This window comes from Monodon monoceros, unplaced genomic scaffold (genome assembly GCF_005190385.1).
Source record: "Monodon monoceros isolate NGI ecotype Baffin Bay Population unplaced genomic scaffold, NGI_Narwhal_1 Super_Scaffold_12, whole genome shotgun sequence".
Taxonomy (NCBI): domain Eukaryota; kingdom Metazoa; phylum Chordata; class Mammalia; order Artiodactyla; family Monodontidae; genus Monodon; species Monodon monoceros.
The window spans coordinates 57,541,972-57,560,478 of NW_021703768.1; the positions used below are offsets into that span (position 1 = coordinate 57,541,972).

An 18,507-nucleotide genomic window follows, 5' to 3' on the forward strand; every position below is an offset into this window, starting at 1 on the left:
GCATTTTACTAGATTAAAAAAAAATTCTTTGAAGACCATTGCATTATCTACTGTTGAGACGTTAGCTATCAGGCTAATTATTGTTCCTTTGAAGGTAACGTCTGATGGTGGGAAAGGTTTAGCTGCTTTTAAGCTTTTCCTTTTGTCTTTGACTCTCAGCAGTTTTCTTATGATGTGACTAGATGTACATACCTCTTTATTTATCCTCTTAGGGTTTGTTGGGCTACTTGAACCTGTGGTTTGATATCTGTGGTCAGTTTTGGAAAATCCTCTGTCATTATCTCTGCAAATATATATTTCTTCTGACCCATTCTAACTTTCTTTACACATATGTTAGGCCTTTTTGCTCTGTCCTTTGTCTTTTATTTCTCTTCTCTGTTTTCCATTCTTTTGTTTCACTGAGCTTTTTCTCTTTTTTTAATTAATTTTTATTGGAGTATAGTTGATTTACCATGTTATGTTAGTTTATGTTTCACTGAGCTTTAATCCAGAATCCAGATCTTCTCACCTCTCTCTAGTTTACGTCTCATTACCGTGTATTGACTCTATAGTTAAACTGCATCCATTGAGACACTAATTTTGGTTATTGTATTTTTCAGATATAGAATTTATATTTTTTTCAAATTTGCTGTGCTCTCCCCCACTTTTGAAAAATGATTTTTAGCTCTCTAGTGAAATTCTTGATTTAATCGACTGGCTCCTTGATCATAATGCATAAACTCATAAAGTCTAAACTTTATAATCTTAGCGTGTGGAACATTGTTAAATTTGCTTCTGCTGGTGTTTCATCTTGTCTTGTTTCCTTGTGTACTTGGTGGTTGTATGAATGTATATAAGACAACCATGCAGGATCCAATATCAGTTTGAAAAGATAATGTTTGCAGTCCCCTTGAGAGCTTGCCTACTTACGGTTCATTCTTAACTCCTTATATCCTTACTCTTTGAGTCTCAGTTTAAAGGGTATGGGATTTTCCATGCTTCCCACCTTTGGCAGGTCTGAAGCTAGTTTTGTCTCCCTTACCTTGTGAGGCTTTGCTCCGCTTCTCAGGATCAGCTGCCGCTTGTAGATGCCCCAGGGGACAAGCTGCCCTACCTCTCTGTCTCTCTTCTCTGGATAGCCTTCTCTTGGGTCTTGGCCTGCTGATTCTTAACTGCCTCTTTAGTTCTCTGATGCCTTTTAGGCACACCCACCACCTCTCCAGCTTTTTCTCATTTTCTCATTGGAAGGTTTTTGGATCAATTTACTAGTACTGGAAATGAACCATTTTTTCCTTGCTGTTAAACTTATTCATTGAGATACTATTTCTGTATTAACTTTCTAAAAAGTATCAAAGTACTACCCTTGTAATATAGTATATTAAAAAGACACCCAGAAGTTTAGAGGAGCAGTCAGTGAGAGGCAGTTACTGTTAATAGTTGCTTTTTGTTTAAGAGCTACCTTTTGTGGGGTTGGGGAAGAGTCTGGAGATAAGCTTAGTTTGGATATTCTGAGCTTGAGATGATTAAGATGTCTAGCTAGAGTTATGCTTGAGGCATTTAGATATTAAACAGATGATTTGCTTCAAGAGCAGGGTGGAGATCTGGATTTGTTGATCTCAGAATGTTAGTTGAAGCTATCAAAGTAACTGGAAGGCAGTGGTGGTTGTAGACTGTTTCTTTGTTAAGGGTAGCACAGATTGAGAAGGGACAGGGTAATTATGGGTGAGGTAAGATAGAACTTAATTTTTGTAGTGTTATGAAGGCCAAGACAACGTCATAGTTTTCATTTGTAAGTTATGTGCCTATAGGAAAATTTTTTTCTATTCTATATTTAATGGTTTAATTTTTTTAGCCTAAAATTCTGTATGCTGTATAGCAGTTATATAAAGCACAGTATCCTAGTGTGAAATACTTGTTAATGTTTTAGATCTAATCACAGACTAGATTAAGTACTGAAGTTCAGGATCTCAGACTTGCTAATAATTCATACTTAGTTTTGTGCAAATGGCTGTCCTCAATCTCTTGTTCCATTCAATGTGCATAATAATGAATTCACAATGTTAAAGAATAATAAAACTATATTAAGTACACCAAGGAAATATTAAACACAAATGACTTTCATACTGAATCAGTTTGTATATAGAGAGAATGCAAGAAACAGTACTTTTGTACTTCCTGTTCCGATAACCATTGATACTAAAGGTAAGAAGAGGAGTGACTTCACTAAAGTGTTTTTGGTGGTATATCAATACATTATTTTAGCTCTATACCAGACTAGTTCTTTAAGTAGATGTGCACAAAAGCCATTTAAAGATAAGCCAGAAATTCATGACCACATACCTACTTATTTTTAACATATACTTTGAGTTATCTTTTTGTTTCTACAGTTGTGACTGTATTTTAATAATTTTGCTATGTGTTTGGTCATTAAACAAGAGCTATTATAATATGGAAATTTGATTTAACAGAGCTACAATAGAAGAGGCGTACTCCAGGTCAATGACAAAACTAGCAAAATCTGCAAGCAATTATTCACAACTTGGGTGAGTTAATTTCTTTGAAGAACTCTTTCAATGTTGATTTAGGCAAAGTTTATGAGAATAGTAGGTTCCCATTAAGGATAAAATGGTTCATAAATATAATAATATGTAATGTGTTTATTCAAAATGCGTCTATATGTGAATATATTCTCAACTTGATAGAAAGTATAATTGAATTTGCTGAATCAGTTAGCACAAAGTAAATGAAACTTACTTTTTTCCCTTTATTAAACTACACAATACAACTTCATTCTTCCTTCTTTTTTCCATATCTCTCCTCACTTTTCTGGCAGCCTCCTGTTTCTAACTCCTCCATGTAGACGTGCCTCTTCTAAAATGTAATTTCTTCTTTATTGACCACAGTAGAAGGGCCAGAAAGTAACTGGAATAACAGAAGCTAGCTTTAACCAATTGACCATGGTTTGTTGGTTTTTTTTTTAATAAATAATTTATTTTTCTTTCATATACTCATTCTTTTAGGTTTCCAGTATGATTGATATTTTAGAAATATTTATTTATTATTTTTAAAAACTTTTTATTGGAGTAGAGTTGCTTTACAATGTTGTATTAGCTTCAGGTGTACAGCAAAGTGAGTCAGTTATACATATACAAATATCCACTCTTTTTTTAGATTCTTTTCCCAAGTAGGCCATTACAGAGTATTGAGTAGAGTGCCCTGTGCTATACAATAGGTTCTTATTAGTTATCTATTTTAGATATACTAGTATGTATACGTCAACCCCAATCTCCCAGTTCTCCCCCTCTCACCCCATCCCTTGGTAACCATAAGTTTGTTTTCTACATCTGTGACTCTACTTCTGTTTTTGTTTTTTTTAAGATTCTTTTCCCACGTAGGCCATTACAAAGTAGTGAGTAGAGTTCCCTGTGCTATTCAGCAGGCTATTGTTAGTTATCTGTTTTATATATAGTAGAGTGTATATGTCAGTCCCAGTCTCCCAATTTATCCCTCCCCCCCATCCCTTGGGAACCGTAAGTTTGTTTTCTACATCCGTGACTCCATTTCTGATTTGTAAATAAGTTCATTTGTACACCCCCACCTTTTTTTCAGATTCCACATACAAGCAATATCATATGATATTTGTCTTTCTGTGTCTGACTTACTTCACTCAGTATGAGGCCATGGTTTTAATATAGGAAATTCTTATTTTTAGTTACCAGGTGGGAGGTAGAAAAAAACATGTGTTTTCTAATAAAGTTACTGAAAACATTTCTGTCTTTGGAATATGTGTCTTTGATGAATAATAGGTGATATTTTATTTTTTGTGTTAGTGTTGTTACTTAAGATTATAAATATTAATGTTTTTGTTTACTGATGCATATTTAGGCAAGAATTGAATTTTATCTTTCTGTATTTAGTTGCATTTAGACATATTTTGGATTGGTCAGTTTCCTTTCTTAGTGCTCATTGTACATCAACTTGTATTACCTGGCCAGAAAAAAGTTGTGTATGTCAAACTTTAAAAAATGGAATGATACTTGAAATTCCTTAAAGAAACCTGTATTTAAAGAAATCTTATGTTGAACCTCCTTTCAGTGTAAATAATCCTTGGGTAAAGTAAAGGGACACTCTCATCTTACCTGTTTTGTAAAGTCTAGACTATCATGTATCAGGTTTACCTGAAGTGATGTACATGTATTTTGGTGCTGTAGTGAGTGGATACTTTTCAGGTGTCCTTTTTTCTCTCAAAATTTTCCATCTAACTACTTGCCACATTTAATGCTGATTAGATTTAAAAGTGTGAGGTAAGATCTAATCAGAACAGTCCTATTTAAGTATTTTAATTATTCTCTTTGAACTTTTTGTTATTGCTTAAAATGATTGTTGTCAGTTAGCTTTCCTACTGGGTAGGAAATGCAGTAACTGGCACAGAGTACATATTAGGGTAAGTAATTTCTGTCTCTACCATCTTGCGTTAATGATCATTGTTGCTATTTGTTTTTGTTTTATCATAGAGCAAAGCAAGTGCTGTTGAAAATCTCTGAGGAAGTACCTGAGGAAAGCATAGGATAAAATTATTCTTACATCATTCCCTACTGACCAGATTAGTTTAAACTACCCTTTGGCATCCTAAGTATTATTCAAAATATTATAATGTAGTAACTCTTGGAAGTACTTGAACCTGTTGAAAATATTAAATTCTCAGTGTTGAGAAGAAGTGGTAGGAAAGTATGTCATACATTCTATACCAAGTGTAGTAGAAAGGGGACTCTCTTAGTGTTTGTTGAAGTACACGGGTAAAATCTGAAACAAAGTTTCAGATAACAGTTTTAAAGTCATTCTTCAATAAATTTTAATGATGAAGGCACTTAAAAATCATGTACAAATTTGACTTTTGCATGTTTAAATTCAGAGGAGCTTTTATCTTCTTAATTTTATTTATTTGGTTTTTTTGGCCACACTGCAGGCATGCGGGATCTTAGTTCCCCGACCAGGGATCGAACCTGTGACCCTGCATTGGAAGTACGGAGTCCTAACCACTGGACTGCCAGGGAATTCACAGGAGCTTTTATTTTTGATGAAGCATTTTAAATGGAGCACTGAAGAGTCTAAAATTTAGATTTGATAATAAGTTAGTTTTAAACAGTAGACAGTGATTAGAAGGGCTTCTGATACAAATCTAAATAACCAAATCAACTCAGAAAATGACACGTTATAATTAAGGGAGGGTCATGGCCAGACCTGTGATATGAATTAACTCATTTCTCTGTATCTGAGGTATAAAAATATTTTAAGTAATTAACCAAGGATTTAAAAAAAAAATCAAGGTCAGGCTGTCAGTCGTTTCATTTGTGATTTAATTTAATTTCATCTTTTGACTAATTAAAATTACTGAATATAACATTATTTCCATTGGTTCTATTCTGGAGCCTTAAACTTTTTCTTCCTGTTAGTAAATTATTCCCATGTTTTCTTTGCTTTAGAACATTTGCACCAGTGTGGGATGTGTTCAAAACATCTACAGAGAAATTAGCAAATTGTCACTTGGATCTTGTTAGAAAATTACAAGAATTAATAAAAGAAGTTCAGAAGTATGGAGAAGAACAAGTAAAATCGCATAAAAAGGTATCCGTTTTGTTAAAGGATTGATTGGTCAGATATTGAATGCTTTGTAGTTCTGCATTTTGATGAATCATTTCATACCAAACAGACTAAAGAAGAAGTTGCAGGAACTCTGGAAGCTGTTCAAACCATTCAGAGCATAACTCAGGCCCTCCAGAAATCCAAGGAAAATTACAATGCCAAATGTGTAGAACAGGAACGTTTGAAAAAGGAAGGAGCTACACAAAGAGAAATAGAAAAGGTAATTGTAATAAAAATAATACCTCTGTGGTTTCAAGCATTTTCAAATACAAGACTGCATTTAATCTTTAAACACTCAAGAATGATCTCATATTAAAGATGAAGTCACTGTGCCTCTGAGTGTTAGTGATTTACCTAAGTGAAACAGAAGTAGGTTTACAAAATATGTTGTATCTGGTAGATAGATTAGCGAATACATAAAAAGGAATGATTTCTTTATATTGGTGACACATTTGCAGGATTTTTTTTTTTTTTTTTTTTGCGGTACGTGGGCCTTTCGCTGTTGTGGCCTCTCCCGTTGCGGAGCACAGGCTCCAGACGCGCAGGCTCAGCGGCCATGGCTCACGGGCCCAGCCGCTCCGCGGCATGTGGGATCTTCCCAGACCGGGGCACGAACCCGTGTCCCCTGCATAGGCAGGCAGACTCTCAACCACTGTGCCACCAGGGAAGCCCTGCAGGATATTTTTATAAGATAATTGATGAGATGCTGCTTGGTGTAAGATTTAATAATGAGGTAAAAATTTTTTTGAAGCAAGACTTTGGTAGATTTAGCAAGGCAATAGTTACTTGAGATAAACTTTAAATATATGTTGTGGGCGATTTATTGCTGACTTTGAGCCCATGTATGTAGTATTGCGGTAAACCACAACCTTTTCCCCCACTCTCATTTTGATTGAAAGTAGATATTTTTCCCCTTTCAAAACAGTTTATCCACTTGTTTGATGTGGTATATATCATTTAGGAATCAGCCATAGGGAGTGATAATTTTGAAAGCTTTGTAGAATATTTGAAATAGCCATTAAAAAATAACAAAACTGTAATTATGTTGCAATTATAATAATTATAAAAGTGTATATACATGGGCAAAAACCAGAAGAGCATCTGGAAAAATCAAAACAGTTGATGGAATTTGGGGTAATATGTTTCCTTTAGTGTTTTGTGCAATAAATAAAAATTGGGAGGGGGTAGAAAATGAGGCACAGTTAAGTTCATGATTTTAAAACGCTCTTCATTCCAGGCATAGCAGTTAAGAATAAAATATATGAAAAGGGAAAATAAAGCAAAATAACATGCTCCAAAAAGAAGAATATTATCTTCATAATGAACCAGAAATGGAACAGAAACTCAAAAGGGCACGTAGAGATTGATTATGCAGGGCTGTTGGACCCAAAGTCCTAAGTTAGGCAGTGGAATTTAGCTCTTGTGTGGTAAAGGGGACTAAATATTCCCCACTTGAGATGAAGCCCAAGGAACCCCACTCACTTGGTGAAACTATAAGTAGTGAAAAAAGACTGTTGAGCTGCTGAAGGGCTAAAGCATTATTGGAAGTTGGGGTTTAAGGATGCAGTTCTGACTGGCAGTCAGGCCAGGGAACCAGTTCATGACTGTTTCGTTCATATCCCCTATATTCTTCCAGGGAATTAATTAAAAGCTACCTTTATAAGACTGATACTAAATTGGGGCCTTGGAGGGCTGGCAGGAGATAACCTGAAACTGCTAAATGGGGATGGGTGAGCATAAATGATAGAATATAACACAATTCTAGGAGGTGATGTTTACCTTGTATTCTGTAGAGTTTTCCAGCATCACTGATGGAGGGAGAGAGAGAAGAGAGAGGGGAAAAAACAAGAAACCTCCCACCTGAAATGAGCAAAAGCACATCTTAAGGAATCTAATATAGCTAATATAGCTTTCCCTGCTGTACAACAGTAGAGTGTTCCTGTGAAACCTTTCATAAGCCAAAATGGTGTAAGCAGAGAAGCAAGTACCTTAGAACACATCTTGCTAATGCATGCACAAAATAAATTGAGATAAAGCACAGATGCTTACAGACACAGTTCAAAGCTTTGGAGACCGATACTGAGTGTAGATCCTGGGAAGGAGCTTGGTGGTGCCGCTTTCACTGCTTCTCAAGGTGTGCGCTGCCTCTGTAACGGCTCCTACAAAGCAAACGCTGAACGCTGTTTTTCTTTTCACCTGTTTTTGTAAAAGTGAAAATCCTCTTTGAATGTTTTTCAGTTCATGAAAACAGGAACCAATATAATTTTTTTGTAAAAGCAAAGTAAACAAACTTGTAAGACAAACTTTTGAAAAGCAGGGGATACCTCTGCTAAGACAGGTGGCAATAAATTTAACAATTAGAATAAGAATTCACTCCAAGTAAAATTTAGATTTATAAAATAGATGATCAGAAACGTTCGTGTATGTTGAGGATGTTCAGATATGCAAATGAATATAAATTTATATTAAAGAAATTAAGAGAGATAATGAAATAAGATCTAGTAGATGGGAAAACAGCTAACCAGAAAATTTGGCAATGAAATATATGGTTATTGAAATTTTAAAAAAAGCAACAGAGAAGACAAACTTTAGAGCTAATATAGTGAAAGATTGAATTTGGGCACTCACCCATAACATAGTACAGAGAATAAAGGTTACCGACATTCATCTGATGTGGATTTCAGAAGAAAAAAAAAATGGAGAGGATGGTAGACAGATAATATTTGAAGAGTTAACAGATCAGAATATTTCAGAATTAAAAAAACTCAGGCGTTCTTAGATCAAAAGTACATTCTTGGTATTAAGCAGGTTAAATAAAGATAAATTCAGAACGAGCCACCAGAGAAAAAGAGAATATTAAAAGCTACCGGGTATATCTTTTTCCTCACATCTCTGAAATCAGAATGCATCGTCAAATGATAGTATCATATAATCACTGTTGGCATGGTGGCATTTGTGGTGTAGTTTCACTGCCTCTGTGAACTTGGTTGTTATATACCTGGTGGCATGATTGGACAACTGCAACACGTTGATGTTTCAATTAACAGACCACTTTAAGAGCATTGAGGAAGGATTAGTTCTGATTGTTGCCTGAAAACCTTTTGTTGAGACCTGGTAAGATCAAGAAAATGTGAGCGCCAATGTTTGGAAGAAAATCTGGAGATGATAGTGGAACACTTTTAAGAAATGCTCTGTCAGTAATGCTTTTGGTGACATTGAAGATAATACTAAGTGGGGAAAAAAGCAGACCTCAGCAGTCCCTGAATTGGAAGTAACTGAGAAGGGTCAGAATCTGACTGTGAAAAAAGATTCAGGAGTATCTCGAAAGTTCATTTTGCAAGCATGAACATTAAGCATAACTACTGAGAGAACAGAAGTATAGTCTAAATCTTCTCAATCAGCAAAAAGAAAAGAAGAGGAAGGGGTGCTTTTTTCTAATTGTTCTGCTCAGAGGTGAAACCTTTGCTTGTGATACTAGATGTGTTAATGTGTCTCTGATTTATATATATTCAAATCCAAGCCTAAGTAAATTTATTTTGGCCTGTAATAAATAAGCTCTTTATTAACATGAATGTAGATTTTTTTTAAACATAGATCTTTGAACTGTTTTTCCTTTGGTGAGCTTGAAAACATAAACACTTACTGGCTATTATGACATAGTACGCTTCTCATCTTCATTCACAAACCCTTATTTTTATAAAGCACCATTTAGAAGTTACTCATATTTGTGGACTGTGACAGAGTACTTATTTTATATGTATATATTTGATTCATAGGAGTTTACTATAAAAATTATAGACACTTAAACAGAAATATTTCTGGTAGTACATCAGTAAACTTATTTATAATGCTAAGGAAATGAATAAAATGTAGGATTTATTTTGTTATCAGTAGGTAATCTATTAAGGCCAATCTTTTGTTTATGAGAAGAAATGTAGCTATTGCTTTTAAAGCATAAGTTGCTATGCTCCAACATCCCTTTTAATAATCACTTTACAAAAGTGGTCAAGTTTGTTACTACTGGGGCATTTAGTTTCTATGAGTCTACCCTAAGAATTTATAGTTTTACTAAGCAAAGATACTATTTAGAAAGTCATTTTGACTTATCTGAGTGTTGCTGTATAGTCATTTCCTATGAGAGATGTTTCTTGCTTTCAAAATATATATATATTCCCAATATGATTACATTCTTTTTTTTTTTTTTGCGGTACACGGGCCTCTCACTATTGTGGCCTCTCCCGTTGCGGAGCACAGGCTCCGGACACACAGACTCAGCGGCCATGGCTCACGGGCCCAGCCGCTCCGTGGCATGTGGGATCTTCCCAGACCGGGGCACGAACCCGTGTCCCCTGCATCGGCAGGTGGACTCTCAACCACTGCGCCACCAGGGAAGCCCACGATTACATTGTTTTTAAAAATAAATTTATTTATTTATTTATTTATTTATTTATTATTTTTGGCTGCGTTGGGTCTTTGTTGCCGTGCACGGGCTTTCTCTGTTTGCAGCGAGCGGGGTCTACTCTTCATTGCGCTGTGCAGGCTTCTCATTGCAGTGGCTTCTCTTATTGCGGAGCACGGGCTCTAGGCTCGTGGGCTTAAGTAGTTGCAGCACACAGGCTCGGTAGTTGTGGCTCGTGGACTCTAGAGTGCAGGCTCAGTAGTTGTGGCGCACGGGCTTAGTTGCTCCGCGGCATGTGGGATCTTCCTGGACCAGGGCTCGAACCCGTGTCTCCTGCATTGGCAGGCAGATTCTTAACCACTGCACCACCAGGGAAGTCCAGAATATGATTACATTCTAAAGTGGCCTCTATATTCTTTTATAGGATACCCTTAGTTTTCTTTAAATTTTTTTGTCATTACTTAAAATACCTTGTTAATCAATAAACTCTTTAAAAAAATTTATTCATTATTAAGTACTACTTTTGCCAGTTTTCTAAGATGCTTCTTTAAGTTGGTATGTAATTTCCTTATTCTGACATATGATGTTTACCTTTGAAGAGTGAAAGCTGATGTAAAAAGTATATTAGAACTTATAAAGGGTATCTTCTTTCTTTTTTTGTAAGTGAGAAACCATTATGTTGTCTACAATGCAACGTATGTGTCTACTAGGAAATATCATTATAGCAAAATATTATTTGAACTTTTCCTGTTTATTAATATAATAAAAATTAAGAGTTTACTTTAAATATAGGCTATAGACTCAGTTCTTCCCTTTTTAAATGGTTCATTCACATATTTTCTGATTGTTGGATTATGAATTTGTATGCCATAGTAAATAAATGTTTTAGTTTCTACCATGTGCCTGTCATCATGCTAGATGTTATGAAGGTTCTTAAAGGCTGAGTACATATTATCCCCTCTGTCTTCAAGAAGCTTCCTTCTTTTTGAGGAGCTAAGACTTATTGAATAGTACAGAACAAGAGGCTACTAGAGAAAGGTTTTAATGGTAAGTTTAGAAAGGGAGGTGTCTTATTTTGTGTAGAACCTGTAATGGAATAAATTACTTTAAAAAAAGTATGGACACAATCATTATAGTTATATTTTGAGGGACTTTTCCATTGTTTATGAATTTCCTTTCAAATTTCAAATGCTTCTAGGAGTGATCACAGCTCATGTGTTTATCAATAGCCAACACGTAAATTATAAGGCAATAACTTAATAGGCAGCAGAGGAAAAGAGCAGTGTTAGGATGAAGAAGAAGCAAAGAAGGAGGGGCTCCCAGTGGGAATATATCATTTTGCTAGACTATGTCATTAAAAATCACTCCATGGACTGTGGGTTGCTTGTTACTCTTGTATAGACTGAAAATTTAGGTAGCTGGAAGAAATTCTCTTCTTCCAAGTCTCTTGGCATAACAAAATCCAAAAGGAAACGCAGATAACCATGGCATTAAAATTGTTTTTAAAATAAATTCTAGCAAACTTGGTTATCTGGACTTCCCGTGAAGGTAGTTTGTAAACTCTAAATATCCATCTCATCTAATTGTTAAATGTTTGAAAGGGCAAGGATGTTAGAGGAAGTATATTAACGGTAGTATAAAATAATGTCACACGGCTAGACAGTGGGAAGAGAGTTTAAAAAAAGGTCCATAGGAGCAAACTAGAAAACGTTGTAGGTTCTAGACACTTACTCTAGGGGTAGAGCTTAGAACAACTCTTAGATATAATAACAGCTAAGTGTAACAGCAAAATATAATGATGTATGTTCCTGTTGATGTTTAATAGCAGATACTATTTATTTTGTAGTCCCTGTCCCAAGCATTTACATAAATTACATTTCATCTGTGCCAAAGCTCTAAAAAAATTTTGTGGTATTTCCGTTTTGGGAATGAGAGAACTATATAAAACTCAAAGTAAACTGGGTAGTAAATTGTAGAGCTAAAAGTTGAATCCAGTTTCTTTTGGCTCCGAAACCAGTTCTGATACAAGATACCGTTTTGATACACTACAAGATAAAGTGGCATCCTATATTCTTTATTTAAGAAGGCCCACAAGCATAAAGCATATATGTTTAATATAATATATGCAATTATATTTTAGAGAGAGTACAGAGTTGCCTTTTTAGAGAATAAGACTGTATGCATCTCTTGCCAACCCCAAACCTCCAGGTAAACCCAACTTTCTAATACTTATTCTTAGACTCCTGAACATAGCTGGAGATAATTACCTACTGGCTCTGATTGGCTCTGCACAAATTCCAAGTTTTGCAGCTTAGCCCTCAGTGGCTCTTTGCAAGACTTTTACTCCTGTAGTTATTACCAGTTGCATCCTCCACAACCATGGTTTGAAACTTCCTTTATTCTCCTGAAGTTCCCAACCCTACCCTACTCTTCTTCACTCGTAGCAGACCCCCTCTTACCTCATCAAGAAAGTGGAGATCTTTTATCTTGAAATCCTATAGCTTTTCTTTTTTTGACCTTCTTTAAACTCTTATTTACTTCAACACCCCTTCCCTTCAAACTTCCTGTATCCAAATTGATCAATCCTTTGAGAATAATCAGATTTCTTGATAGCCACATGTCTGCCCCAACCTACAAGTGACACATAGTTTTTCTTCTTCCTTAATGTCCATCTTCCATAAAATTTGTTTTTACTTCTTTGTTACTTTCCACCAGTTTCTAGCTGTTTATGTATATGGGTTATACTTCTTCTATGAAGTCCCTGAAGAAAAGATCTCTATATAATTTGTATTCATATTCGTCACTGCCTAATATTTAACATATTATTAAGTTTTTATTGAGTAAGTAACTTTGATAAAATTAGAACTATAATAATGCAGTAACAATTTCTTGAAAAATAGGCAATGATTAAAAACAAATTTATAGATTTTCCGGAGCACAATGGAAACTGAGAAACCTCAAGGAAAATTGATTTTTTTTTTCAACTTTTGAGCTAGCTTTATAGTCACTGATCAGACATTAAATGGAATATCTGTTGTGGAAGGAAGAAAGACTCACGTGTGTAAAGGAGTGTCAAGCATATTCTGAGGGTATTGTCACAGTATTGTTTGTTGAATTTTTAGTAACATCGTACTATTATGTGGTTGTGTGATCTTACTCTGGGTTATAAAATGAGAGTATTTTAACTTTTTAAAGCACGTTCCATCAGACAAGAGAATTAGCATTTAATTTCTGCATTATTTTGTGACTGTAACAAAAAATACCACTAAGGAGGACTTGAAAAAAAGGTATTAGTTTTTGTCATCTTGAACTCAACATAGGCCTCATTTCTTAAAATGCACTTAAATTATTATTTCATATAAACTTATATCAGGAAATAAAAAATATTTTGTATAGTTCAAAATGTTTCTGTTTTGTTACAGGCAACTGTTAAATCTAAGAAAGCTACAGATACCTATAAACTCTATGTGGAAAAATATGCATTAGGAAAAGCTGATTTTGAACAGAAAATGACAGAAACAGCTCAGGTTGGTATTTTTAAGGCTTTAAATCTAAAACAGGATATTTGTGTTTATTGTTTGTAAATTATAATAAATTATATTAGTGATAAAAATAGTATAATTTTTCTGTCATAAAATTTTTAGTATTAGAAAATGTTAAAATGCACAATCTCAGTGTTTTAATAATGCTGTTTTAAAAATATACATCTTGTTTTGGAGATTGAAGACCAAGAATCAATAGTTATAATATCATAAGGGGTTATTCAGATGGACTAGAATGTTTAAGGAGCATTGGAGAAAATGAGGACATTGGTAGATGATGAAGACAGTAATGATTATGTATGGGTTTTAAAATTGACTTATACTTAGGAAGAAAACTGGAAATGACTCAGTGCTGAGGGTATAGTGGTTAACAAAACCGTCAAGAATCCCTGCTCTCGTAGAACTTCCATTTTAGTAAGGGAAGACAGACAATCAGTTAAAAAAAGTCTGTCTCGGGCTTCCCTGGTGGCGCAGTGGTTGAGAGTCTGCCTGCCGATGCAGGGGACACGGGTTCGTGCCCCGGTCCGGGAAGATCCCACATGCCGCGGAGCGGCTGGGCCCGTGGGCCGTGGCCGCTGAACCTGCGTGTCCGGAGCCTGTGCTCCGCAACGGGAGAGGCCACAACAGTGAGAGGCCCGCATACCGAGGAAAAAAAAAAAAAAGTCTGTCTCCTATAAGCTTGGGATAAATTATATTCAATTTGATGTTCTTAGAGCCTTAGTTAAAGGCCTAGATTTAAGATGGGTGCCTTTTATGAATTATACCCAAAACTTCTACCTTCACCTCTTGTCCTCTTGTTTTGTTTTTCTCCTTAGCACCTGTCATCATCTGACACCATGCATTTAATTTACTGTGTCAGACAGGATAGGATGGTATGCTGCTGTGACAGAGAACCCCCAAAATCTCAGTGGCTTACAATAGCAAGTGTTTATTTTTTATCATGCTACTTGTTCATCATGGCTTAGCTCTTCACTCTGGCCCTGAGGCTGGTGGAGGAACCTCTTCTTAGAACATTCTTAGTCATCATGTTTGAGGGGCTAGAAATATGGTGAGGCACACTGGCTCTTCTACCCATATATTTTGTTGTCTGTCTTCCCCCCACTAAAATATAAGTTCTGTAAGAACAGGGATTGATTTGTTTACTGCTGTCTCCTCAGCACTTAAAACAGTTTTCAGCTCATGGTAGGCACTCTGTAAGTGTGAAGAAGGACTTTATGAGTCTGACTTTTTGGATTCTAGGGAGTCTTCTTGCTTGGAGTGGTGAATGATTCACACCTCAGAAACAGACGGCTTGCATGCTTGTGTGCAGGCATAATGCATCCATCTCTACTTACCATGTTGTGGGCACTGTGCTAGATGCTGGGTGTATACAATATATATGTAAATAAAACAAATTCTCTCTGCTCTACATGGAGTATACAGTGTAGGGGAGGGAGACAGACATTAAATATATGCTTAAATATAAAGTTACAAATTACTATAAATGTTACAAAGGAAAAGAACAAGCTTCCATGAGACAGAATAATGGGGTTGACCTAATTTGGATTAGGGAGTTAACGAAAGTCCATTTTGGAGAAGTAACATTTAAAACTGAGACTTGAAGCATCAGTAAGAGACTCATTCTAGGGCAGGAGTGTTCTAGGCCTTGGAGACCATGGATGTGAAGACCCAGATGTGTAAAAGAGAGATCACATTCTAGAAAGTAAAAAATGCTTACTGAAACTGAGTAAGGAGAGATGGTGGTTAGAAATGAGGTTAAAGAGATAATCAAGGACCAGGCTTTAGTAAGGGTTTAGGTTTTCTTCCAGGAGCAGTTGGAATACATTGAAGAGCTGTATGCAGGGACGTGACATGATATGGTCTGCATTTTTAAAGCTAATTCTGACAGTTTCATGAAGAATGGATTATAGTGAGGCCAAAGGAGAATCAAGAGTCCAATTTGGGGCTTCCGTGGTGGCGCAGTGGTTGAGAGTCCGCCTGCCAATGCAGGGGACACGGGTTCGTGCCCCGGTCCCGGAAGATCCCACATGCTGCGGAGCGGCTGGGCCTGTGAGCCATGGCCACTGAGCCTGCGCGTCCGGAGCCTGTGCTCCGCAACGGGAGAGGGCACAACAGTGAGAGGCCCACGTACCACAAAAAAAAAAAAAAAAAGAGTTCAATTTGGAAGGCAGTATCATAGTCCAGTGAGAAGGATGAGGGTCAGTGTGGTGGCCTTGTAGAAGGAGACAAGTGAATGCATTTGGAGATGGCAGGGGTAGGGTGAATGGGAGAATTCTAAAGGGATTCAAGATCTCTTCCAGGTTTTGGCTTGTAAGCCTATGTGTATAGAGATGAATGGCAAAGGCTAGATGAAGAGCTGTTAGTTTGAGGGGTCAGAAGAGCATGAGATGCTCAGTTTTGAACATGTTAATTTTGAGCTGCGTATACCTAAGTGGAGACATCAAATGGGCAGTTTTGGAGGCTGTAAGTAATCTTGCCTGGTCATAATATTCACATCCCTTATCCACAATTCTGAATTCCAAAAGCTCTGAAAACCAAAAATCTTTTTCCTGGAACTCATTTGGCAGCAAAACTTGAACCGACGTGAGGCTAATTTGTAGTCTCTTTATCCTACTTAGACTGAATATACATGTTTTCCTTTAGTGTTTGATAAACAGATGCCACTGCAGATCCTGTTGGTAGTATTATGAGATACATGGTAACACCATGTTATCTTTATTTTTAAAAATCCAAAATATTTAAATTCCAAAACAACTGGTCCAAAAGGTCTTGAATAAAGGATTGGGACTTTATAAAATAGGCGCTGGACAGTACACACAGCCATAATGACATCGCCTTTGGATAGAGTGTGGGGAAATAATGGCCAAGCTCTGAGAGGTTCATCATTGTCAGTTTGGGAGAGGAAGAGATGCTGAAACCCAAGTAGGAGAAGCCAGAGAAGGAATAAAACTGGGAAATGTAATGTCATGGCAGCTCGGAAATGATAATGTTTCAAGAAGGGTTTAGTTGTGTTAAATGAGGCTCCATCTCTAGTGAGATAAAAAGTTTCAATTTCTATAGCAACTGAGGTCATTGTAGACTTCAGCAAGTTCTCTTTTATCTTTTAAATCATTAGGAACACTCATTTATAAGGCAGTTATTATTGATTTGTTAATTTCCTATCAAAATGATTAATTTCTATCAGTGAAAATGTTTGCCTTTCAGTTATTTAATTTGAAAAAACAAATTAGAATTTGTTAGAGTCAGTGTTTCTTTTTGTTTTTTTTTGTTTTTTTCTTTCTGTGGTACGCGGGCCTCTCACTGCTGTGGCCTCTCCCGTTGCAGCCATGGCTCATGGGTCCAGCCGCTCTGCGGCATGTGGGATCTTCCCGGACCGGGGCACGAACCTGTGTCCCCTGCATCGGCAGGCGGAGTCTCAACCACTGCGCCCCCAGGGAAGCCCAGAGTCAGTGTTTTTTGTTTGTATATATTACCTTATAAAGAGTCTTCAGCACTCATCTTTCCCTCTCCTTATCTCTTTCTGCTTCCTCATTACATTTTTTCAAATTGCATTTTAACTGTTTATCTTGCCAGTTCCAAGATGGAAACATTAATTTGTTTGAGCAGATGTTTAACCATGGTGCTTTTAAATAAAGTTGATGGTATACTGTGCTGATGTGTATGTGTGTTCTCTCTCGTGTTCCCTCTTTGTCTCTGTCTGTCACACACGCACAACTGTAGGACAGGTTAACTTTTGTTTCTTAATAGACAGTAGACTTTATTTTGGGTTATTTAGAAGGGAAAAGAATTCTTTTGCTTCTCTACTTTCCTTTTGTTCCAGGCCAAGCAGGTTGACTTAATCCTAGTGGGAAGGGGCCTGTCAATCTAGTGAGAATGAAATTTGGGTGGCAGGACATATATTTACCTGGGGTGAAAGAAGTCAGAATTTACTTGGAGTACTTGTGATGTAAGTTTTTGCATTTGAGTTGAGAATAAGCATGATTAAAATTGTGACTCTGTGCTTATGCTTTTCACCACTGTCGGTTAATGACACTTAAAAAACTTGAAACGGTAGGGAGATTTCGTTTACTTTGAACAGTTAGATGGCTAGTTCAAGGAAATTTGAGATTTGCTTGAGCAACACCCTCAGATTAAGGAGTTTTAGTATTAGAGTGCTTTTCTATATCTCTCCTGGCTGACAAAATTGTACTTTTAAAAAAAACTGATATAACAGTACATATGAACACAGTGGATTTGAAATTGCAAGGAGGAAGAACTCTGATTTGTTCAAGAAGATTTATTCATTTATATTCAAACACTTGATACTATATTCCCATTGCTGAATAACTCTGAGCTTATTTCGTAGTCACTAATTTTGAGGAATTCTGATATTTAGCAGTCCTCCCGCCAAAAATAAAGCACAGTTTCAAGATTGTAGCTGAATCATGCTTTTAGTTTCTGTTTGGCTTCATGCTTCAAGATATTTCTTAATTATTAAGGATCTGACTTATTCAATGTAGGTGTTTCAAAAGAGAATGAGAAGAAGGCACAAGTTTCCTTGGAATTAGGGATCATCCATTTGAAATTAGTGCCTGTTTGACCAAGCTTTCCTGGATTTGGGACTACCTGTCTATGAGAAAATATCTTGTTCATTAAATTGCAGAAATTTAAGCAGAGGGTGAATTCTTATAATATGAACGTAAAATAGGATCATGCTCCTCCTGAATGTTCCTCAGTTCTTAAGAGTAATTCAGGATCTTGCAGTATTGGTATTCTCATTGGACTTGGTCAAAATTAGTCAAGACAAGCACTCTATTTTAACTCATCATTCCTCATGAATAAAATGGATTTAAGATTTTGGACTTTGTTGCATTACTGCCAAAACTAATTTCACCATATCTGATTTTTTTTTAGAAGTTCAGACCCTTTACAAAAATATAGACATGATTATTTGGCTTAGTGATT

The 18,507-nt window shown here is 36.2% G+C and overlaps 1 protein-coding gene across 3 annotated transcripts in view; it reads left to right on the top strand.

Annotated features, from left to right (window-relative positions):
- The window catches only part of FCHO2 (FCH domain only 2), a 116,194-nt gene that overhangs the window by 26,544 nt on the left and 71,143 nt on the right, over window positions 1-18,507 (top strand). For 2 of the 3 annotated variants that reach the window (XM_029216533.1, XM_029216534.1), the window contains exons 3-6: window positions 2,448-2,522; window positions 5,463-5,604; window positions 5,690-5,842; window positions 13,444-13,548. In XM_029216533.1, coding sequence (XP_029072366.1) covers window positions 2,448-2,522; window positions 5,463-5,604; window positions 5,690-5,842; window positions 13,444-13,548 — 475 coding nt within the window. Of the gene's footprint in view, window positions 1-2,447; window positions 2,523-5,462; window positions 5,605-5,689; window positions 5,843-13,443; window positions 13,549-14,378; window positions 14,484-18,507 lie in introns of all 3 variants that reach the window. The other variant, XM_029216535.1, reaches the window with a different exon arrangement.